The 25,675-nt window shown below is 34.2% G+C and overlaps 1 protein-coding gene across 2 annotated transcripts in view; it reads right to left on the bottom strand.

Annotated features, from left to right (window-relative positions):
- N (neurogenic locus Notch protein) overlaps nt 1–23,891 on the bottom strand; it is a 367,839-nt gene extending 343,948 nt beyond the window's left edge. For both annotated transcript variants that reach the window (XM_072530756.1, XM_072530757.1), the window contains exon 1: nt 23,625–23,891. In XM_072530756.1, the coding sequence (XP_072386857.1) occupies nt 23,625–23,712 (88 nt within the window). In that variant the 5' untranslated portion in view covers nt 23,713–23,891. The remainder of the gene's footprint in view (nt 1–23,624) is intronic.
- Nucleotides 23,892–25,675: the final 1,784 nt, after the last annotated feature.

Below are 25,675 nucleotides of genomic sequence, written 5' to 3'. Positions count from 1 at the left end.
TGTGACGTGTTCTGTCCACGATATTTTCAGAATTCTTCTATACACCCACAGTTCGAATGATTCCAGTTTTTTCATTGATGCCGCATCCAAGATTCCATTCTCTGAAGATCTTCAATATTTTCGGCTAAGATCACAGTGTCGTCCGCATATCTAATGTTGTTAATGGGAACTCCATTTACCTTTATTCCAGCTGTTTCAACCTCAAGAACGTTTTTCAAGATCCCTTCGGAGTTCGGAGTAGGCATTGAAAAATAATGGCGACAATACGCATCCCTGCCTCACTCCACGTCTAATTTTAATTTCTTCTGACAGCTGTTCGTTAACACATACTTTTGCTCGCTGTTTGTAGTATAAATTTGATATGATCCTGCAGTCGTTGTAGTCAATCTTCTTTGATTTAAGGACATTCATTAACTGTTTTATGTCGTACTTTATCAAATGCTTTATTATAGTCAATAAAACATGCGTATATATCTTGATTGACGTCCAGGCATCTTTGTATCAGTATATTAAGTGAAAAAAGAGCTTCACGCGTTCCTAGGCCTTTACGAAAACCAAATCTGACCAAACAACTATTAAAACTTATTCAAAAAATAATAGAACAAAACAGAATTCCTCAAGAATGGAGATCAAGCATCAAAATATTTCTCTTAAAAAGGAAGACAAATCGGACACGGAAAATTACAAGGGAATTGATTTATTAAACACAACACTAAAATTAACAACCAAAGTGATAACAAATAAACTGAATGAAATTATAACACTAGCAGAAGAATAACAAGGTTTTAGGTTGGAAAGATCATGCACCGACGCTATATTTATAATGGGACAAGTGCAAAAGAAATCATTAGAATACAACAAACAGGCATATCTGTGTCGTAGACCTTAAGAAGGCATTTGACCGTGTCAAAATAAAGGACATTATCCACTTATTATCCACACATTATCCACAAGAGAGAGATACCTCTAGGAATAATCAAAACGATCGAAAATATCTAAGAAAACAACACAATAAAAGTAAAGGTGGAAGACGAACTAACCGACCCTATGGAAGCTGGCAATGGGATAAGACAGGGAGATTCCCTGAGTCCTTTATTGTTCAACCTGATATAGATGAAATAATAACAAAAGTAAGAACTAAAAAAGGATACCAAATGGGAGAAAAACAACTTAAAATAATCTGCTATGCAGACGACGCAATATTACTCTCTCAAAATGAAGACGATTTACAACATATGCTACAAAAATTTAATATAACCGTCATAAAAATGTTAATTTTCGCAAAAAGACAAAATGCATAGTTACAACAGCAAATTTACTAAGATGTAAATTGGAGCTGGAAGGTCAGGTAATAGAACAAGTGATGGAGTTTAAATATCTGGGCCATCACATTATCTATAGTGTATTTTTATGTATGAGAGAGTAATAAAACAATAAATTATGTATGCAAATCCCTAAACTGTTGATACGGGTGACTCAATGAAAAACAGATATTTGTCAACAAGTTTACAGAAGTATATAGGAAAACAATTTTAAATTGACTATGACCACCAGGTATAAAGGTTGGAGCAGAATAGAACACAATAGTTGTGAGGGTTACTAATCCCTAAATAAGGTTGCCAGTGTCGGAGTGATGGAGGTTAACAGGTACTAATGAATTTGCAAGAAATGTAAGATGTTTATTTTATTGGTTATATATAACCAATAAAAGTTTAATAAGTACCTACCTATTTGCAAAATAAAGTTTAATTCTTTAGATAAAATAAAACGTTTTATTTTATCTGAAATGAGTGCATTCCACGAAGTAAGGGTTTCAACAATCAATTAATTTTTTAATTCCAGGAATCTACGACAGTAATTGACTAGATAATTACCTTCTAAACTTATTCCACAGAAAATGTGATAGTGGGTTTTTCCATTTTGTAGGAAGGTCCAAGTGGCGTATTCAAAATTCTTAACAGTTCACTAAAAGTAGGTACTTCAGTTACAGACAAACGTTTATGTGAAAGTGTTGATGAGACCGTTGAGTTAGTTAGCAGTACACTTGGTGTTGGGAAATCTACGATTTACAGAGTTATTAAAGAAGAGAAATGTGGTAGTTTTCAAATGCCACGTAATGCTCAAGGGAAACCAAAATTTCAAATAGAATATCATTTTAAAGAAGGACTTCGACGGAAAGTGCATGAATTCTTCTTTAGACAAGAATTTCCAACATTGGATAAAGTTCTTGTCTCAGTTCGAGATGATAAGGATTACCCAGAAATGAGTCGAAGTACGTTATGGAAACTTTTAAAAGAAATAGGCTTCCGCTGGAAAAAGAATCCCAGAAAGTCTATTTTATTAGAAAGAAGCGATATTGTCATATGGAGAAGACATTTTCTAAGAACCATAAAGGAAATGAGAAACAAAAAAAGAAAAATATTTTATCTTGATGAAACATGGATCAACGAGGGTCATACACCAAATAAATTTTGGCAGGATGAAACTGTTACAAGTCAAAGGCACGCTTTTGTAAATAACTTATCTACTGGTTTAAACCCACCATCAGGAAAGGGACGCAGGCTGATAATAGTACACATTGGCAGTTCAGACGGTTTTGTTGAAGGTGGTTTATTAACTTTTGAATCAACTCGTACCGGTGACTACCATGAAGACATGAACGCTGATGTCTTTCAAGAATGGTTCGAACAAATGATAGATCTTCTTCCTAAGAACTGTGTAATAGTAATGGATAATGCAAGTTATCACTCCAGACTTATAGAAGGACTGCCCACAACCAAGTGGTTAAAAAAAGACTTGCAGAATTGGCTGAGTTCAAAAAATATTACGTACCATCCCGGATCTATAAGAAAGGAACTTTATTCGTTGTGTGCCCTTCATAAAGAAAAATTTAAAAAATACGAAATTGATGAAATTGACAAAAATCGTGGAATGACAGTACTTAGATCCCCACCATATCATTGTGAATTAAACCCGATTGAACTGGTATGGGCACAGATAAAGAGTTAAGTTTCAAGAAAAAATACCACTTTTAAAATTCATGATGTTAAACAGTTGTTTTTGGAGGCCGTAAATAATGTAAAACCTGAAAACTGGGAAAAGGCAGTAAATCACACTATTAAAGAAGAGGAAAAAATGTGGAAGCTGGACAATATTACTTCGTCCTCGATTTTAACATAATGTTAAATTCAATAACCTCTGAGACTTTGAAGGTAATATTGTTTTTCCTGTCTAAATTGATATTGATTACACCATTATATAAACCTCACATCTCTTCATTTTCTACTTTAATTGGAGATTGTGTAGTGATTATATTGTTTATGTTATGTGTCTTGGTGAATTCTCCTCCGTGTCTTCAGTGAATTTATAACACAGTGGAAGAATTGTTTCAAAAATCATAAAAAATGTACATTCACGAAGGATTTAATATTATGTAAAAACATGTAAATATGTTTTTAAGACTTTTACACAAAAAAAATAAACCGTGTCTAGCGTAGGTGACTGTGGCATACCAAAAGCGTTATTTCCCATAAACCTCCAACTAAAACTTTAAATAAATGCCAAATTATGCACAAAATGTAAATCCAAATCCGTAAAAAACGTCAATTTGGTAAATAATTGTCGATGAAGGTCCCGCGTAGGCACCTAGAGATTCTAATTTACGACGATCTCAAGATGTAGTAAATTATACCTAGCATCTAGGAATAATTTTAATGATCAAGGATATAACCATTCCGTCGATGAATGAGTACCGCTATTCTGGACAACTTATTAGGTAGTTGTCTCTTTATTTATTTTCCTTTTCTGATCTCAAACGCGCTGATATCTTAAAAGAATGTTTGGTCGTAAAGCTGGGAAATTTCCCTCGGTGGTTAATAAACTATCAACTCGGAAATATGCGAAACAACTCTATTACTTTCCGAACTAAAATAATTAGATCTTGTAAAATAAATTACTTATTATTTGTAAAAACGATTATGAAATCAAATTAACTGTTTTTTGTTGTTATTTCTATCGAGGATTTATAGTAACAATAAATATGAGCAGAGATATCGAAGGACAAAAACAAACAATAGATAACCAACGAGATTCTAGATCTTAAAAAAATAATAATATGGTTAAATACAAGAAGTTCTTTAGGAAATTTCGTCTTCTTCAAATGCGCAAACTCTTATATCTCGCAGCCATAAAAATTATTCTTAATATCTCATACCATCCCTCATCTAGTCCAAAATAGTAAATTTTTCTTTGTTTTATAGTTTGTAATAGTCCACGTTCGGTTCCAGCTCTTTCTAACATTTCCTCGTTTGTCAGATGATCAAGCCATGAGATACGCGGCACTTTACGCAATATCAAGGATGCCACTACGTCTACGCGATACATTGATAGTAATTTCACAGACCATGGTTCAGCCCCGTTTAGTGATATATAACATTTTACCAAGCATGTTTATTTTTATTCTCTTTGCTTGGTTTTGTATCGCTATCTCCTCTACGTAGTGGGGACAAAATACAATCCTGGCGTATACTTATGTATGTGATGCTGCGAAAAGACATGGAGTTGGCAGCAGCTTGGTCAGGTGGATCCAGACCGTGCTTTCTCACAGGCAGATAGCTGCGTATCGAAACGGTTGTTGAGTTCGGGTGTCTGCATCTCGTGGTAGCCCTCAAGGAGGAGTCTTGTCCCCCTGCTGTGATGTCTGGTGTTTGATGACGGCCTTCATTAGCGACTGTCCGAACAAGGTATACATGATATTGGTTGAGAGACTCTTCTCGGAAACGGTGCATGAGGTCGCTCAGATGAGCCTCGGCTCATTAAGGAATGATGTCGGGAGCAGTCACTCGAGGTTAATCCTGAGAAGACTGCTGTGGTTCCGTTCACTCGGAGAAGAGCCATCGGACCTGCCAAAGAGCTTACTTTCTATGGTAAAGCTTTATCAGTTTCTAAGTCGGTGAAGCATTTGAGCCAAATGGGGTCTGCAGCCGAAAATTCTATATGGAGTATACCAATCCATGTTAAAGCCTATACTGACGTATGCGGCCATTGTGTGGTGGCCCCAGGCTAGACTGGCTTCAGCTAAGGCCCAGACTCACCTCTAGTGGTTGGCATCTTAGGAGCCATGAGGACCACTCCCACAGCGGCTCTTGAGGCTCTGCTGGATTTACCTCCTCTACTTCTTATTGTAGAGCACGAAGCCATAATGGCAGCCTATCGTCTTAACTGCTCTGGATACTGGTTGGGAATGAATGGATGAATGGGCCATTGTGATATTTAGAGACAGGCCCTCAATTGTTGTCCTGTGCTCCCTATGGTACAGGACAGTATGGCCCCTAAATTTGAGTTCTCATTCTCCTTCTTCTCCCCAGGTGTACAAGGGAACGAACCGGCTGGCGCCCTGGCAAGACAGGGCTTATTCACACAGGTCTCTGTCTGTGGAACCCGAACCTGTGATTGGAGTGCTCTTCGGTACTTGGGTGGTCTTAAAGTGTTTTTCTGCAGAGGTTTCAGGACAAGTTTGGAGGAAACCTCCTCACATGCCCTCTGGAAGTGTCTGGCACTGGCCTATCAGATGTGGCAGATCCTTGGTTCGACCTTTATGTAACCAAGCCAAATGAGGCAAAACCTTTAAGGCTTTCTGAGGTCTCAAGGTTACTAAAGCTTTAGACGTTCGAAACTGCAGGAAGAGCACAGATTTGGAGCCCCTATATGGGAGTTACGAGTTATGGGCCTAGTCCGTACGATAAGGGTGGTATAATGGACCCGTCTTAGGAGGTCTAAGTGTCCGAAGGGCTCACAAATGAGTCCTGTTCCGATCTGCCATAACCATAACATACCTATATACAGTCCAAATCAAATAGTTACACAAATTCAGATGTAGTTTGTAAAGAGAGGGTAGTACCTAGAACCTGATAAATTCGACCGGGAATTTACAATGGACGAACTGGACATCTCCATTGTAGAACATAAGATAGGTAAAGCAGCTGGCCTAAATGAGATCAGAAATGAAATCTTTAAAATAAGTTTTTCCAAAGCATGGCTACTTAAGTTCCTAAATCAATGTTAGGCACAAGTTAAGTAAGATCCCAAATCTATGGCGACAATCTAAAGTGGTAGCTGTATTAAAACTAGGAATGGATCAAGAAGAACCAAAAAGCTACCGCACTAGCTCTTTCTTGCATTCAACATTTAAGCTGTACCTACGAAAGATTGATACTTAAGATCAATCTTTAGAAGAGGAAGGTCAAATATTCATCCAATAAATTCATCGACAATCAATTTTTCCTCAGAAAAATATATTACAACGCAAACAAAACCAACATTTCTTCAGTTCCTTTAGATTTTGCTTTGCTGCCTTCTCTATGTTACAAAACTAGATAAAACAATGTTGATTTTGTAGCATGTATTTGTTTTATTAGCGATTTCTAAATCTACGTTCCCACATGTATAATTAAAATAATATTTATGATGGTTCAAACAGTTTATTAGATTAGAAAACTTTCTAATTAAAAATTATGTCACAACTTGTCTTGCGAGAATAATACCGAATCTTCTCATAGGATTTTTAAATTAGGTGTGATTGATCCATGCATATAATAGGGACCGCGGATCTTCACTAGTGCATTATTAATGAGATATAAAATATAACATCTTTGTTTTTGTGAAGATAAAGGCAAAAGAACTACCGTATGGTTTTAGTCAACAACACATCTTGTTTTGATTCACTTTGCAAACTATCTACACCAAAGACAGCAGAAGCTATTTAAAAGATAAACCTAACCGATTAGTACCGTTCGTAATATTACACTCTTGTTTAAGTTGCGAGTGCCAATTGGTTATTCTATTATTGAACCGTTTTTGCATTGAGAAGTCGTTTATCATCGTCCCAAAACGAGTACTAAGAGAAATAGGTATATATACCATCTGTTTAAACAAAGTAGGGTCTTTAAGAACAAAACTATCTATTAGTTAGATCTGCAAAAGTGCTAAGTTGTGTGTCAAGTTTAAAACTAAAGCAGAAGTTAACCTTGTTATCAATGAAATAAATTCCAAATACCTAAGTATATCAAACTAACAGCAATACAAGCCCGATTAAGCGAATAAAAAGATAGTGTTAAAACCGATTGTCCTAAAGCAAAACGTGAATTGTTCTAAAGCAGAAACTACAAGAAAAAAACACAAATATATGGAGAAGGAAAATTTTGAGGTTATTAAAGGAGGGATATATATCTCTTCTTAGTAGCCAGATTAGTAAAATTAATACGCTTGAGACATTCAGAAAGAATGAATGAGTAAAGGAAATCAAAGATATGGACAATAAAAAAAATATGCCGAAATTTCGAAAACAAATTCGTCAAAAATAATAATAAAATTCATGGTTCTTTCTCCCACATCATCTGTTTAAACTTCCAGACAATATCCTCACTTTCCCTCTCTTTCTCTATATTAACTTAAAACGAAAAAAGCATCTGACCTTTTTATATAATACAACCATAACAGCCAAGGCCTATACTTACGCGTATGTCTCTGAAAACCTAAAAACACCACCTGTCCGAACCGTTACCGTCTTTTCTCTCTTACGATGATGACGAACGACCACAACCCCGGCCACCCGATCTCTTCTTTAATTGTAAGTGTCATAGGGGTCTGTTTTGGACGGTTCGTACTCGCTCCCTGGACTGTTCTATCCGTCGGGGCTAGAAAACGTTCAGTTCGAGAAGTGCATTAGGGAGAGAGGTACGCGCAGTGGCGTAGAAAACAGAAACATTGAATGCGTGTATAACAGCCATAATAATTAGCTGATCAAAACGGTTTTTTGTGTTCAAAATATGCCAAAAATGGGATATAATACACATTTAAGACATTTATTAGTAAAATCTGAGAGTATTCAATTTTAAATCAGAAACAATATATTTATAGAATTGGTGGAAGTTCATGTTTAGTAATAAAACAAAACACTATTTTAATTTCCACAGGGTATAGTTAAGGAGCAATATGGTTTGTTTTTTCAACTAGAATATGAATACTATGCCAAATTACTAACATATTTTTTTCCAAAATGTTCTTTCTATTGTACAACAGAGTTTTTGTAGCAAATTAAAACTATTATTACAGCGTTCAGTAACTCCGTAATCAAAATTTCAATTATCTTGAAATAACGTCAATCCAGATGTTAAAAATTTGCACATAGGTGCTTTAGACATTTTAAAACAGTCATTTATATTGGATAAGTATATTTTTTGGCAAGAGTCGTCTACAAAACTGTTTGATTAAAAAACATGTCTCTCCACTGACTTACAACGGTATTGTAAAGTGTTTTCCACACGTTTTGTCCCGTCTTTCAGTCAGTAAGAAACCAATCAAGTCACTTGAGACCTTATTCAAGGGTTGTCTACACGTTTAAGTTGGTCTTAGAAGCAATCAAGTCATATTTCTCCGTTGGTTTGAGAAGTTTTGTCAAGTGTGATTTACATCAATTCTCTTAAAAGTCCAGTCTCTATCTAAGAAAAAGAATTTACTTGAATTACTTCAAGTAACCAACAAAACAAAAATATGGACACAGAAATGCCTCCCCAATGATTGGAATATTGGAATACTTTGCACCATACACAAAAAATTCATCAGATTACAACCCTGAAACAAATTTTGGAAAAACACTCGAATTGGCATTGATACTCATCACATATTTATAGACTACAAAGCAGCCTACGACTCTGTAAATAGAGGAGAAATGTTCAAAGCAATCAAAGAGCTAGGAATTCCAAATCAGTTGGTAAATTTAAGAAAACTAACTCTTGAAAAAGTTGAATTTAGAGTATGAATTCAGGGGGAACTGTCTGAACCTCTGAAAACAAATAACGGGCTGCGCCAGGGAGACCCTCTCTCCTGTATACTGTTCAATCTGGCTCTGGAAAAAGTAATACGTATGTCACAAATCACAACCAGGGGTTTAATATATAATAAATCAGTGCAAACCCTGTCTTACGCTGATGATATCAATATGGTTGGGAGAACGGAAAACGCTGAACGAGAGCGTATGAAAATAGCACGCAACCACAAATCCCACGACCACTTGGTATAGAAAACAACGTCATCGAAGCAGTTAATTAATTTGTATACCTGGAAGCGCTCTTTAACATGTTAGGATGTTTCGAAAGAAAAGTACTAAGGCGAATCTATGGAGCAGTGAACGACAATGGAGCGTGGAGAAGACGATACAACTTCGAACTTTATAGAATATACCAGGAACCTGATATCGTAAAACATATTAAGATAGGACGCCTGAGGTGGATAGGGCATGTAAGGTGAATAGAACAAAATAACCCAGCTAGAAAAACGCTTCTTGATAGAACCATTGGTAAGAGAAAAAGAGAAAGACCCAGAACAAGGTTCCTTGATAACATCGATGAAGACATGAGAAATATGGGAATACGTGCTTAGCGGAGAAAGGCAATAGATAGGGACGACTGGAGAGAAATTCTTGATTAGGCTAGGACCCAAGCATTTTGTAAAGCCAGAATGATGATGAACCGACAAAACTGTGACATGTATAAATCGGAGTATTTACAAAAGCAAACTGAACATATTTATTACAGGAGGAATAAAATAGTTCTAAAATTATTGTAGTGATACACAAATGTTATCTGGCCAAAAATGTACTTATGGTAGTAGTAATAAACATGATGAATCTGTGAAAGTATCGACGTCAAGTACATGAAAGTACATTAAAGTTCACATACTGACAACAGACAATTTGAAATAAAAATAATAGAGCAGTAATCCTCAAACAAGCACATATCTTTCTACCTTTTGAATTTGGATGTGGATACAAAGTGTGAAGGCATCAGAGTTAGACCCAAATTAGAGTATCATCATCTTAGTGTATATAACTTCATTCAAAGTAGCAAAACCGCATATTTACTGAATGGTCAAAAATCTAAGTACAGGCTTTGAGGGATTCAATAAATAACTATAATTCTACGCTTATGTTAATCTCTCAGAGCTCACCGATTAGAACCACACTAAATTCTAGGTAATAACTAATCCGGCTGTAACAAATATTTTGCAGGTAAATATAAAATAAAAATATGTTTCAGAAAAACTAAATCTTTTCATAACCTTTTTAATTAACATGGAACTGTCTTTAATGTTGAACAAAAAAGATAAAAATGCTATGCAAGCAAACATATATATATATATTTAGGGATTCTACAGTATTCACTGCCTTCCCTCGCTCAACCGTTTCCATCTCTCTCTGTTGTTCCATTCTCCATCGTTTAGTCCTCTCTTACTCATGGCGTCGTCTACTTTGTTTCTCCAGGATTTTCGGGGTCGTCCTCTTTTCCTCCTTCCTATGGGGCTCCATTCGGTTATTCTCTTTATCCATCTGCTGTCGTTAGTTCTTCTTACATGTCCATACCACTTTAGTCTTTTTTGTTCTATATATGTTAGTATGTCTGTTTCTATTGATGTTCTTTGCTTTATTTCGTCATTACTTCTCCTATCCATTCTTGTTACTCTGCAGCATCTTCGCAGGCATTCCATCTCTGTTGCTACTATCTTACTGCTGTTTTTCTTGTTTATGATCCAATTTTCAGCCCCGTATGTCATAATACTTCGCACTGTTTTATAAATCTGTGTTTTTGTCTTCATATTTAGGTGTCTATCCCACCATACTGAGTCAAGTTGTCGGATTGCTGTTCTTGTTTGTCCTAATCTTTGTGTAATTTCTTCCTCTGTTGTTGCCTTTTTCGTGATTATAAACCCCAGGTATTTGAATTTATTCTTTCCTTTGATTGTTACGTTGTCATCAATCTGTAGATCTTCTATGTCTTCTTCACTTGTAGATAGGTACTTTGTTTTCGCGAGGTTAATATCTAGGCCAGCCTTGGTATATTCTTTTTGTAGTTTCTTCATCATGTAGCTGAGGTCGTCTTGGTCTTGTGAAATCACTACTTGATCGTCTGCAAAACTTAACGTATATAGGTATTCGTTCCGTACCGGTACTCCCATGCCTTCGCATTTTCTTTTCCATGTAGTCAAGGCTTTCTCTAAGTATATTTTGAATAGGGTTGGAGATGTGGAACAACCCTGCAGGAGCCCTTTTGTTGTGGTGAAGTCTCCTATGATTCTTGTTCCCATTTTAATGGACACTTTATTTTCTTTATACAGAGCTTTTGTAGCTTCTATGAGTTCCGTCTGTATTTCTAATTTGTACATTGCCTCCCATAGTTCTGACCTTGGTACAGAGTCATACGCCTTTCTCAGGTCCACAAATGCTAAGTGTATATCTCTATTTTTAGCTTTTTTCTTTTCCAACAGTTGTTCCAGTGTGTATATGTGGTCTATGCATGATCTTCCTGCCGTTAAGCCTGCTTGATCCTCCCCGATTTTGCCTTTTATCGCTTGCTCTATCTTTTCTCGCAGTATCTTCCCATATAATCTTCCTATTGATGATATTACGCTTATTCCTCTGTAGTTTTCGCATCGTTTTCTATCTCCTTTCTTAAATATAGATGTCATATATGCCGCCGTCCATTCCTTTGGGAGCTGTTCTCCATTTATGGCTTTCTGAAATATCCATTGTATCATCCGGTGTAATTTTTTCAAGCAAACATTTCCGCGTAAAATATGCAGTGCACATGAATGATGAACAAAAAAATTTACTGTAAATAACTTCTTATTACTTAATACTGTATAAAGAAGATTATAGAAGGATTTGTTTTAATTCAGTTTAGAAATTACATGTTTCATATTTTCAGTACAGTTATCGATACTTATTAATTTTTAAAACTTTTACAGATTACACACATTGTTGTTTTACTCTTTGGTCATTGAAACTATTTTATGATTGTTTTGCTTCTCTGTCTATTATTTTTAATATAGTGTTCAGTTTATGTATATGTATTGACCATGTGATCAAGCTTTTTATTAGTTTTTTGTTTTTATTTTTCACTTTATTTAGTTTTTATTCAGCTTCATTAAAAAATAATGTCTGTAAATGAATTCATTTTTTAGCTTAAATTTTAATAATCTGAATCTTAATAATTTTTGAAAAAACAACATAAAAAAATGGTTTATTTTGTTATCAACATTAAAACAAGTATTAGTATATGGGAATGAGTCAATATTCAGAATCTTAAGTAGTTTTTATTATTTAATAACGGTAAATTTTGGGCTACCGGTACTGTGGTCTGATGATGGAGCATATATTGTAAGCCTTGAAGCCGGTAGCCCAAAATTTACCATCATTAAATAATAAAAACTACATAAGATTGTGAGTATTGACTCATTTCCCATATTAGTATTATGGACTCACATTGGCCACCTTTCCATCATTTAAAAGAAGTATATTTTCCATTTGACTCTATTGCTAACTTTCTTCATGTCCAAAAAACACATTGACGATGTGCTGTTGTATACTAAAAAATGTATTTTTGTATTCTTAAATATAAAGATTTGACATATACAAAGTAAACATAGTCAAATGAATTTAAATAATAAAATTTTCTCCATTTTCTATTTAACGTTTTTTCTCTCCATTGGTTTCTTCTTTTATAGCATCTGAGGGAAAGATATTATTTCACTATTGTTATTTAATTTTAAAAGACCAAAATAAGGAAAGGAACTTTGTTTGCATAAAAAAATTAACAAATATATTTAAATAAGAACAACCTTTGCTTTACAATTGAAGTTAAAAAAAGATTTCTAAAACCAAATAATCGATCCCCTTCGTCCGCCCTTCTTCCCGCTTGTGCCCGAACGACGAACTGTGACGTCAGAGACAGCTGCAAGCAATTTTCCTATGCCTAGTATCCACCAACACACACGTGAACACATGTGAGAGTCTGAAAAGTCTTTCACCGATAAAAAGAATTCATTATAATATAAAACATCATTTTTATGGTTAAGATTCAAAACAGATATATATTTGAATCTTATATCGGGTTGCTTTGAAAACGTAGATGATGTAAACGAAGTTTACATAATTATTTCATTCTAAAAGAATGATGGGACTAAAATAACGGAAATAATACCAAAAGAAAAAGACTTGGACGATACAAGTACGTTATGATATCTTCTGAGATTTCCATTCTTTATTCTTCCTCATTTGGTTTTTAAGATATAAAATTGACCGTTAAAATACAGTCCAATTTAATAAAAAAATCCACGACTATTAGTGAATGTAAAAATTCCCTAAATCATTTTTAATAACGGATATATATTCTGAAATACTTGTTTCTGATGTGTTTTGTATGTATTTTCTTTCTATAACGACCGACATATTCCAACGAATTATGCTCGACAAGTAGAGATTTATGCTCTACAAAGATTTCAAAAGTAAGAAAAGGTACAATATACAAATAGTAAAAAACTGTGTAAGGTAAATTAATTTTAGTGGATACTGACTGTAATACACTCAACGTATATTTGTGACTCATTCCCATTAAATTAATTACAGCATGAACTCTATAAAAGAATGACTTTTCAAGTTCAAGAAAGCTCTACATTAAAGCCGATAATGTCTGTTGAAACAGTTAATTGAACCATCTCCTTAAAAAAGAACATATGTACAAAATCAATCTCTCTCTTGCTTCAAAAAGATCATTTATGTTCGAGCAAACGAGTTATTTAAACACGAGCGCACATTGCAATAAGTCAACTCACTAAATAGGAATTAAAAAGAATTAAAAGAAATTAATATTAATTGCAGTTGTCTATTTAGATCACTGGGAATTTTGGTTGAAAAATAGCTATTTCTGATGGTTATTTACAGTTCAGGAGCACAAAAATGTACAATAGGAGCTGTAAGCATTTTTTTCGCCTTCTGATAAATTGACAAAAATTATTGTATGACTATCTGAACATCACAGGACTTTCGTTTTGACAGAACCTTTCTTTCGAAATTACTTACATTGATAATATTTTTTGACATCCACAAGGGAAGGGGCTTTCTATTCCTCGTTCAGTGCTAGAGGTTACAAAAATCTTTCCATTTTTCATTTTACTAAATATTTTCCAAAATGGCTTTCGGTGATTATCCTGCCGACTATAATCCTAAAGTTCATGGACCCTATGACCCTGCTCGTTTTTATAGAAAGCCTGATACTCTTTTTGGATAAGTAAAAGTTGGCGAAATTGGCTCCTGATTGGCTCGCCGTAACAAATCTCCATCAGCTCTCGCTGGTACTTTTAGCAGAGCTTATTAGAGATGGCAACATATAGTAGTTGGATCAATGATTTTCTTCTATACCAGATAGTGTCATTTCGAAAGGCTTTTGACACGGGTACAGGGTCATGATTTAATTAAAGATATTCTTGAGAGCAAAGGCATAGACGATAAAGATCTAAGGATTAGGATTCCTGTCTTTCTTTCAATCAGTTTTCGATGAAGTCCAAATATAAGCTGGAGCTTGTGTCAATGAATATCAGACTTTTAGGCCGAAAGAACATCCACTCATGCCTTCTGCTGCAAAACACACTTCCATCTATAGAAGAAATTACTTTTTAGAAAATAGAGGGATTTTCATATTATTTAGCGGTTCGTGCATTCTGTCATCAAGAAAATATGGGGCTGCATATTACCTTTATACCTTTTATTTATACAGTCAACAAAACTAACTCTCGAAAAAGTTGAACGTACGAATTCAGGGGGAACTGTCTGAACCTTTTAAAACAGATAACGGGCTGCGCCAGGGAGACCCTCTCTCCTGTATAATGTTTAATCACAAATCACAACCATTGATTTAATATATAATAAATCAGTGCAAATTCTTGCCTATGCTGATGATATCAATATTGTTGGGAGAACGGAAAACGCTGTACGAGAGACGTATCATTAAAAATCAGCTACAAAAATGGGTCTAATAATAAACATCAACAAATCGAAGTAAGTATATTAAAATAAGAACGAATTTGTATACCTCGGAGCGCTCCTTAACACTGAAAATAATGAAAAGTAACGAAAACATGTTAGGAGGTTTCGAAAGAAAAGTAGTAAAAAGAATATACCAGGAACCAGATATCTTAAAACATATTGGTAGGGCGTCAGAGGTGGATAGGGCATGTAATGCAGATTGAATAAAATGACCCAGTTAGAAAAACGCTCCTTGATAGACCCATTGGTCACAGAAGAAGAGGAAGACCCAGAATAAGGTTCCTTGATAACATCGAAGAAGACATGAGAAATATTGGATTGGCGGAGGAAGGCGGTGGATAGGGATGACTGGAGAGAAATTGTAATTGAACAGAGACATCGAAATATCTCAAACAAAACATGATACATTTTTTGTTGGCCCAGGAAATAACAGGAAAATTCAAGAAGAAATTAATAGGAAAAATCAAAAATGATCAAGGAGACATTATTCTAGATAACGAACGAATCAAATTAACATGGGAAAATTACATAAATGAGTTGCACTCAGACTTAAGACCAGAACAATAAATATCGAACACCATGACAGGCCAGGAAATCCTTTTAGAGGAAGTAGTAGCAACAGTAATATCCCTTAAAGAACGGTTGTGGTCCAGATGAAGTTCAGTCATAGCTCATCACACTTTTCGATGGGAACTTCAGGAAATAATTAACTATCAATTTCAACGAGATATGTCACACTGAAAAAATATCCAGAGAATGATTGAGATCAGAACTGAACAATCCAGTTGGTACATATCCTTTTAATGTCGTGAGTCCATGTGGTGGGTGGCCTTCCCGGGTTTCGTCTATCCGCTGTTGGTCTGCACTCAAAAGATTTTTAATTTCACTTTCAGAATTGATTGTACTGTCAAAAAAGCAAGGAGCTGAAAAGTGCAGTGATTACAGAACAGTAAGTTTCATGAGTCACTTTTTGAAACTTTTTTTTAAAATCATACATCCAAGATTATAACAAAACCTGCGAGGAACAAGTATCACCAACACAATTTGGTTTTATGAAAGATCTGGGAACAAGAGAGTACAAAACAAAAATTTCTCAGTACTAAAAATTTTCTCAGCGTAAAATTTTCTTTAAAACTTGTAAAAAGGAATTATGGAACAATTATGAAGTTTGTTTGTACTCTTTTACACTTTTGCGATCATTCAGCCGCATCTACTTATCATCCAGTCCTCGTAAATGATAATTTACTTTATATTTACAACATCGAATTGATGCTTCCATGCTTCTTGGTAACATCTATCTGGTTCTGGTGTTGCACTTGGCGGTGCACATCATCTTTATTATGTTTACTATTGTTAGTTTGCAGTCGATGTGTTAATTGTTGTTAATTGTAGTTTTTTCGACCATAACACGATTGGAAGGTTGAGTAACTTAGTGTTTATACATTAGATGCATTTGTTGCAAAATATGTTTTATTTATAATAGAATAGAGTGCTACATATGCAAAATTGTAGATTTTATTTAACAAACAAATATAATAGGTTCTTCCAAATGTATAAATAATTGTCTTAAAATTCTACATAAAAGCTGAAAAGAATTGTTCATAAGATTTTTATTTTTTTTTGTAAGGAAAAAGAAATGAGAATAATAGAAAATAGTCGCAATTTTGTGAAACATAAGAACAAATATTTTCTTAGCTACCTGCAAAGAACAATAATTTTTCAACAATACATTGATTGTTAATGTCAAATTTAAAAGTTTTATCCGGAAGATAATCCCTAAGTGTCTGATAAAAACCAACAACTTCCTGCTATGCCCTAGCTTAACAATATTAACTACAGGGTTATCTCCTAAATGCCCATTATTCAACCTCAAGACAAAACGTCGAAAAGACTAATAAAGCTCTGACCACAATCTTAAATCCTAGATAAGTTAACACTTTCATTTGCTTTTTGTTTAAACAATTTTCTCACGTTGTCCGACCGCAAGCCTACAGGAAACACGATAAGTGCACTATTGGATGGGTAACATCAGTACAAGAACCGCAAAATCGACGTTTTTCATTTGATTTAGAAGATATCTATAACGCAAACAAGTTTTATTTCATTGTTTTTAATTTATCGAGAATGGTAGACCATTATACACCAAATAGTATAGAAAAACAATAATAAAACGGTATATACAGGGTGAGTTTTTACCGCGACATCGATCAATGATTCCATTATGGTACAGAATATCTCCAAAAAGGTTAAGTATTTAGGAAAAAGATGTAGACAATACTTTTCCACCCTAGGATTTGCTGAATTTATAGGGTGGTACGAAAACTACTAAGCCTACAAAAGAAAATTTTGAAAAAGTGGCGATTTATTACTTAACATAGTCTACTTTTAGGTCGATACGCTTGATCCAGCGTATTCTATAACCTATGCTATAGAAAGAACAATTACAAAGAAAATCACTGAAAGCGATAACAGGTAAAACTTAGAAGAGATAGAAACAGAATCCCTAACACACAAATCAGAGACATGTGTAAAGTACATGATATCGTCAGATGGGGACTCCAAAGAAGATGAGAATGGAACACATTAACAGAATGGGAAAAGAGAGATAATACAGGTTTATGCACCAACAACAGACCATGATAAAGAAGAAGTGAATTTATTCTATGATGATATCGAAGCTGCTCTTAAAACCATCAAGGACATTTTACGGAAACACCACTGGGAAACTTTGGCTTGGATGGTAAAAATGAACGTGGCGAAATACTGTTAAGGTTCATGCTGCAACATGAACTATTCCAAATGAACGGTTTTTTCAAAAAGAAACCACAGAGAAGATGGACATGGCAAATTCAAGAAGGTTCATGGCAAAATAGAACTCAAAAAGAAGAGAAGATTAGCCAAAATACCAGCCAACTACTGCAGAAAAGAAGAGAAATGAGAAGCGAGACGAAAACTAAAGCCGACCGAACTACAAAAATTAAATAAAGAAATATCCAAAGCTGTTAGACAAGACACTCGAAAATAAAATCAAGAACAAATCGAATATACCATTGAGAACAATAATAGAAGTACGAAAGTATTGAGAAAAGGACTGAGAACGGGGACAAGGCAGATAATAAAGATTAAAGATAGAAATGGTCATAATATTGTTCTGAAGCTATTTTCTTGTGGCATTTTAAATTAATTACTATTTAAATGGGAATAAGCCACAATTAAAGGTTAAAATAGGTTAATTGACGTTTCAATTTCCACTTCGGAAATCGTTCTCAAAATACAAACATTAGTTTGTATTTTGAGAACGATTTCCGAAGTGGAAATTGAAACGTCAATAAACGTATTTTAACCTTTAATTGTGGCTTATTCCCATTTAAATAGTAATTAGAAATGGTCATCTTACAACCAACAGAGAGGAAACCGTTAAAATAGTTGAAGACTTCTAAAAATTGCTGTACACAAAAGACAAAACTGCTGTACAAAGTTGGACAAAAAAAATAGAGGAAGAACCCCTACTCGTTGGACTGACGATCTCAAGAAAATGTCAAGAAATTTAATGAAAAGTATTCAAGATAAAGAAAAATGGACAAAAATGAGGAAGGCCTATGTCCAGCAGTGGACGCAAAGGGCTGGGTGATGATGAAAAGAGAGACTTGCCCTAATAGTAAGAGATGGAAAACCAGAAGATAAAAGAGCACAAGGCAGACCCCTAAAAGATGTAGAGATAGCTGGCAATCAACACCGCAAATATTGCTAAATCAGACAGGAGACAACAGGCCTTAGGGCCTAACATATGAAGAAGAAGAGGAAGTTTTATTTATTCTGCATCGAAAACTTGCATATAAAATTCTGACAACTATTAAAATATTATGTGCAAAATCACTGAATTTCTACCTATTATTGTCTGTAGGTCGAACTATCTTTACATTAATTTTGATTAGGAGTAGTTGTTCCAATGAGAATACTACCTATTAATGGGTGTGATTATCAGTGCTGATAGACGAATCATAACTAAAACACGATGTGTTTTAGGGTGGATACAATTAGCACATAAGAAATTTTGTTGTTTTGATTTGTTAACGGGCTAGTCCCACTTCTGATTGGATTATACTAATGACCGGTGTATAAAACAAGTCAGTTTTTGTAGGTTTAGGAAAAACGAACCTGTTAATTGACTAGATATATTTATGTAGATAGGTTTTGATGAATTGCAGAATAAAATCCTTTATTATTATGGTGTTTTTTAGCTTTTTAAAGACTTATATTTTTTAACTAATTAATTTTTAACTGTGCACTATGAACAAGGTGTTTTATTTGATTATTGGGAAGTCATGAACATGGTTAAACTTTACTTATTTCACTGGAGTAATAATAAATGTCCCTCTTAGATAATTTTACATACTTAAATCTAATGGTTTTTATGGCCCTCTATTCAATCTGAAACTTTAAATCTACCTTTTTTCAACATTCTAAAACCATTTGTTGCGCAGTGTAATTAATCACAACGATCATTTTTGATCATACCGATAAGATCCGAAAAAAAACTTTCCTTATAAGCAAATCTTGCTAATCATCCATTTTGTGTGTCACTGATGTTCTTTTTCACACTAACAACGAGCATATTTCTATAGAAGCATCTAAATTACATTAAAACACATATTCTTCTTTTGATGCTATATCCCGCGGCCACGCTAATTGTTTGGGATGAAAAATTTCATCTCGTTAAGGCAACTTTCTTCCAGCATTCATGCATATTAATTTTACTAATTATTTAAATTATTTTGATATGTAAATTAAGACGGCGACCGAGCAACGATTGGTATAACCCACATACCGTTTTCTATGTTCAGATTTTTATAAAATGTGGAATCGTGTGTTTACAACACAATAATAAATTCTTGTTAACTTTTGCGGAAAAAAAATGTGGCGATTTAATACAAGGGGAATACTCAAAATAATCTAGGGGAAACCTATGTTACTTAATAGATTTAAATCAATGTAAGCTGCACATACAATAAATTTATGTTTTTAATCTTTTTTGTTGTTCTGTCGATTATTGTACAGAACTTGGACGGTAATGCTGATAAGAATGGCTATAAATGGCTGGATGAGATCCCGTATTCTATGTTAACACATGTATCTCATAACATATATAAACAATTAACATTTCTAGTAAACCTTTTATTTCAGGAAGGGATTTTTCCTCAAATTCTAAATACTGCTTTAGTTGTGCCTATACATAAAAAAAGGTAACAAATCAAAATTTGATAACTATCAAGGCCTATCACTTTTATCTGTGTTTTCAAAAATATATGAGAAATATATATTAACAAGCACAACATTATAGAAAAGTCTCAATTTGGTTTCCGTGAAGGTATAAGTGTACAAGATGCACTACTAGCGCTATGCAATCATATTTTATCGAACTTTGATAATGGTAATAAAGTTATGTTTGTTTTTTGACTTAGCACGAGCTTTTGAAACTGTAAATCATTTAATACTGCTGGAAAAACCTTATCATAGTAGAGGAATTGCGTTAAAGTTGATACATACCTTTTTATCGAAAAGGTTTCAAAAAATTAAGGTCAATGTGAATGGAATATAATATTTTCTTCAAAAGAAAGTGTCCTCTTCGGAGTTCCACAGGGAAGTATCATTGGCCCTCTTTTATTTTTGATTTTCGCCAATGATTTAAATCAACTGATAAACGATAGCTCAACATGTTTGGTTCGGAATCCATTAGATAAATTTTCTGATGCAAAACGTGTTCGAGTAGAAAACGTTGAACAACAATCAGGCTGTTATGTAACTCAATTTGCTGACGATACCACAGTTGCACTAAATTCGAATAATTTTTTTCATGTAGTACAAAAAGCAAACTGTCTTGTAAAAAGTATGACTCATTACTGTTTAAATAATGCCCTAATCTTAACTGGATCAAAGACCAATATGGTAACCTTTTCACCTTCTACTATGCAGATGAGTCCATTAGTAAAACTTGACAATGGGTCAGTGGTAAATAGCCACTCCACCTAAGTTGTTAGGTGTTTACCTGGATTCTAATTTATCTTGGAGCTCTCACGTTGATTATGTAGTGGGAAGATTGTCTGTGCACTGTTATGTTCTATGGCAACTTAGAAATTTTGCCTCCCTAGATATCTTAAAACTTTACTATTTTGCTCATGTACAGTCAATTTTGCAATATTGCTTAGTTTGTTGGGGAAATTGCTGGCGAATTAATGATGTGCTTGTTCTTTAGAAAAAAGTTATTCGTACCATGACGTTTAGAATGCGCTTGGATTCCTGTTGACCAGTTTTTAAACAATTAAATATTTTAACTGTAATTTCGCTGTATATTTTCAGTTGTTTTGTTTATGTAAAGTCACATAGATGCAATTTTATTTGCAGAAATGATGTTTCCTTAATGAGTGGCTACAATTTTCATGATAATGAGTCAAATATTTATGTATTTAAGAGAACAGTTAAGGACTTACTTCTGGTAAACACTTTCTATTCGTTAGAGAAATACTTGCAGGCATCTTTTTAACAATTTGTATGTTTTTGTGTATATTTTATATGTTTTTATGTACTTATAGTTTTTACTGATCATAATTGTATTTGACGCTTTTCAATAGTTGTAAAAGTCAGATGAAATAAAGAATATTGATTGATTGATGCGTTTTTTGTCTATATTTCTTTATTGGTACTTGATTTTCGATGTCTATTGGGATTTTTATTTAGTTTTGCAATTGCCAATAATGGAGAGACATCATTTAAACCACGGTGGCGTGATATCGGGATGCTTCCAGCTAGCAGAAGTCAAAGAGGCGTTGCTGAGGTCCTCCACACGAACAGAAGTGTCATTAATCGTTTGTGGTTAAGGTTAAGGTGTCAAGAAACTGGTGATGTTGCTGAACGCCATACAATCCGTACAAGGATAACCAAACAGATTGAAGACCGTTTTATTAGGATGCAGTCTTTGCGAGGTCGCATTGCAGAAAATTACAAATGAGGCTGCAAGAGACCATCAGTTGGCCAAACTATTTGAAATAGACTGTATGAAGTAGGGTTAAATGCTCGAAGACCTGTGAGCGTGCCTGTGTTATCCTGAGGAAATCGCGCTCATCGACTTCAATGGGCAAATTGGGTTAGAAGTGAAAGGGCCTCTAATTTGTTCACAAATTACTCCTGATTTTGATTTGGACCAGAATTTGGAGAGATTTCACCATATAGTGTTATAAAGGCATCCTCTCAGTCTATTTGCTTTTTGTACTTGATCCCTCACTTCTTTGTCCAGGTCTCCATAGCTGGACAGTGTAATTCCAAGGTATTTTATTTCCATTACTTATTCAATACTGATATTATTTGCTGATTACTACTGTTTTAGTTTTCTGGGATGAGATTGTCATATTAAATTCTTTTGCTTGTTAAATTTGCGGACCAGTCTTTGCAGACTATCTTCATCTTGGGCTAGGAATATTGCATCGTCTGCGTAACAGAGTATTTTATTTCTTTGTTTCCCATTCTGTATCCTGTTCCTCTGTTATCCTGGTGCCTGTCCCTTTTTTTGTTGCCAAAATAATTCGGATGAAAAATAAACACTTGTGAAAAGATTCGGTGCTCCTGGTGACAAAGAATTTGATATACTGATATCTTCTAAGTAAAACCCAACTATCGGTAAGAATTAGAAAATTTTCAAAGGATTTAATCATTCATAGAACATTCAACTACACCAACCAGTACTTATTTGATTTAACAGGGTTATGATAAATATTTAAATTCTTGTTTACAGACTTCTGATATTAAAAGAGGCATTCCACAGGTAACACCTAGATTATCTAAAAATATATTAGATACTGTAAAAAAGTCATTTGAAGTTAGAGCCATTCGTTACATTGTAAAGGATGGCTAAGATTGTAAGCGTCTGTTTCAGTAATTAATCATATTTTATATCATATTTGTGTTATTGCTCTATTATTTACTTAATAAAAAACTTAACTCAATGTGCACAAATATGCGAAGTGTAAACAATTATTAAAACTTACAATGAATTCATTCATAACAGGCTACGCTCAGGTGATATCAGTGATATTTTAAAAGTATATAAAGACTTGCTAATGTTTTAAAATCGATTTACTATTTATTATATATCAAAATTCAATACAATTCAATAAGGAAATAATAAACTGAGTTGTTATTGGAACACTCTGTATACTAAAACAAACCGCCACAGAGAGAATTTAAATACGGTAAACCATTTAGTATTGTCAGTATTTCCGCGAAGTTTAAAACTATAAACGATTGTATCAAAAGCGTTTTAACCAAAAATAAATACCTGCATATTAACATCTTTGAATTTCTACCTACGTTTTAAAGCATGCCTACCTGTGTGACCCCCGTATATACTACAAAATAATGATTTTAGTAAGACCTCAAAAATTTTGGCAGCTGCATTTAAAATCGCTTTTGAACGTTGTGTAGAATAACGAACATTTAAGATACTTAGTAGTTTTATTCCTTGTTATTTTATTGTAAACAACAGTTTCACTGCGAAAAAACGATTTTAGCGTTATTTAATAGTATTTTCTTAGTCAATATTTCATACTTAACATCAATAAAAGCACATTTTTCTTCTGTTACTAAAAATGTAAGACAATTGTTGAGTTAAAGTTTGGTTCTTTCTCATGTACGCAGTTTAAATAACAGAAAGAGGAATTAAATCTACAGGTATTAAGTATTTTAAGTCATATCCCACCTGTTGTGTCTCGTACTAAGGCCAAAACAATGGTTATCGTTATAATCCAAAGGCACTGGTGGTATTCCTTAGTACAGTTAATCCACATTTTATTGTAAAATCCCTCATGGGGCACAAACAATCACTCTCAGTGCACCAATCACAAAACTTTTGTTCACTTAGCACTACTTCAAACGCATATTTTCAATCGAAATTGTCTAAAAACAAGTGGTAAAAGTTTATAGAGTGTATTTCATAGTACCGCACGACGATGCGCACTCTACGGCAATCGACTCGAGTCTGAGGTCCGCGGGGAGCTTTGACAGAGACGCGACAAGATGGCCGACCAATCTTATATTCCTCCGCTGGAAACCTGACATTACCACTAGAGAATACATACTTATTTAACCCCCAAAACCAAAATCATCCAGCAAAAAAATTTATACTACATCAAAACTAATAAAATGTATCAATATTTAGTAGCAATACATAAGATTTAATTCATAATTTGTTAAAACAAGAAACCACTTCTTCGGATCTACTTTTGGGTGCAACTTGTAGGAATGTGGTCAAGCTCCAAACGACGTACTGTCAAATAAGCTTAGCCAAGTTGGCTCTTATTTACTCCTCGGTTAAGAGCGAATAACAATTTGTTATAATTTTATTTTCATGTTTTTCAATTATTATTTGTTGCTGGTTATTATTATTTTATTTTTGATGTATGGAAGTGAACTTTTGAGGTCAGGAGAGGAGTAAAGCGTTTTAGATGGGTTAATAACCGATTCGCGAGTTTTAGTAGTATGAGTAATGAGAAATCGGTGGGAATATCAACGACGGATGGAAGAGTAACCCGCAATTGTGTAGCAATTGTATTAATTTGTGATGATTTTGCATTCCTAGAAATATTTGATGATTTGCAAAGGCATTTCCTGTGCCAAAAATAAATTAGAGATTTGCATGACTTTGAAATAAATTACTTTATATAGAATTATAGTTATGAAACCATGTTGTGCAAGGTGGTAGGTATGAAATGAAAATATGTGAATTGTTAGGTATTTACGATTTAAGAAGTTTTTTGCGGATTTTATGTTTAAATTAATTTTGAGGTATAATAGTTGTGTATTTTTCAATATCCTCTATATACTTCCTCAATAGCTACTTATTTAACCAGTAGTTTTTCTTCTTTTATTTATTTCGTTGTCTTTGTTTCTGTTTTTTTGTGTTCTTCTGTTTTGTTCTGATCGATGCCATTGTGGCTGAATTTTTTGATGCTCTTGTCGTTTCTTTGTATCTTTTCATTTTTGACCTGTGATCAATTGGTGTGGCCCATGTTCTTTGCAAATTTGTTACCAATGAGTTATTGTTATGTTTTTTTCTAGTTTTTTAGATTTGTTGAATTGAATCCCTGCTTGTTTCTGCTCTTTCTAGCTCCACTGTCATAGTGCCCCATCTACCTTTAATTTTTTGTATGCTAACTTCACTCACTTGTCTTTGGATCTAAGATTTTTGCTTCTTTTCCAATTTTCATCTGGATTTCGCTGTCGCTCTTACTTAACACTTTGACTGCACATGGCTCTCATGTGAGTCGCATCGTTCCTTTGTCAGACGCGCTTCGCTCGCTGGTGAACCATAAGCCCGTTCAAAATAAACACGCTAGTATTTCAACATACTAAGGTCTGAAGTGGAAAAAGCCATTTCATCGCTAAAAAACGACAAAACACCAGGTCCCGACAACATACAGAGCGAGATCATAAAACTCCTATGCGAAACGGATGACCAGTTCCTCGATTTTCTGACAGGCCTTTTTAACACCTTTTACGACAAAGGGGAGATTCCGGAGGAATGGCTTCGATCGACCTTTGTAGCCATACCTAAAACACCAAGTGCAAAACACTGTGATCAACACCGCTTAATAAGCTTGATAAATCACATTACCAAAGTTTTCACCAAAATCATACACAATAGAATATATAACAAATGCGAGTCACAGTTCGGATTCCGAAGCGCATTGGGCACAAGAGAGGCGATCTTCAGTCTGCAAGTTTTAATTCAAAGATGCAGAGACATGCACA

This window comes from Diabrotica undecimpunctata, chromosome 4, assembly GCF_040954645.1.
Source record: "Diabrotica undecimpunctata isolate CICGRU chromosome 4, icDiaUnde3, whole genome shotgun sequence".
Taxonomy (NCBI): Eukaryota; Metazoa; Arthropoda; class Insecta; order Coleoptera; family Chrysomelidae; genus Diabrotica; species Diabrotica undecimpunctata.
This window is presented reverse-complemented; position numbering and strand designations above follow the sequence as displayed.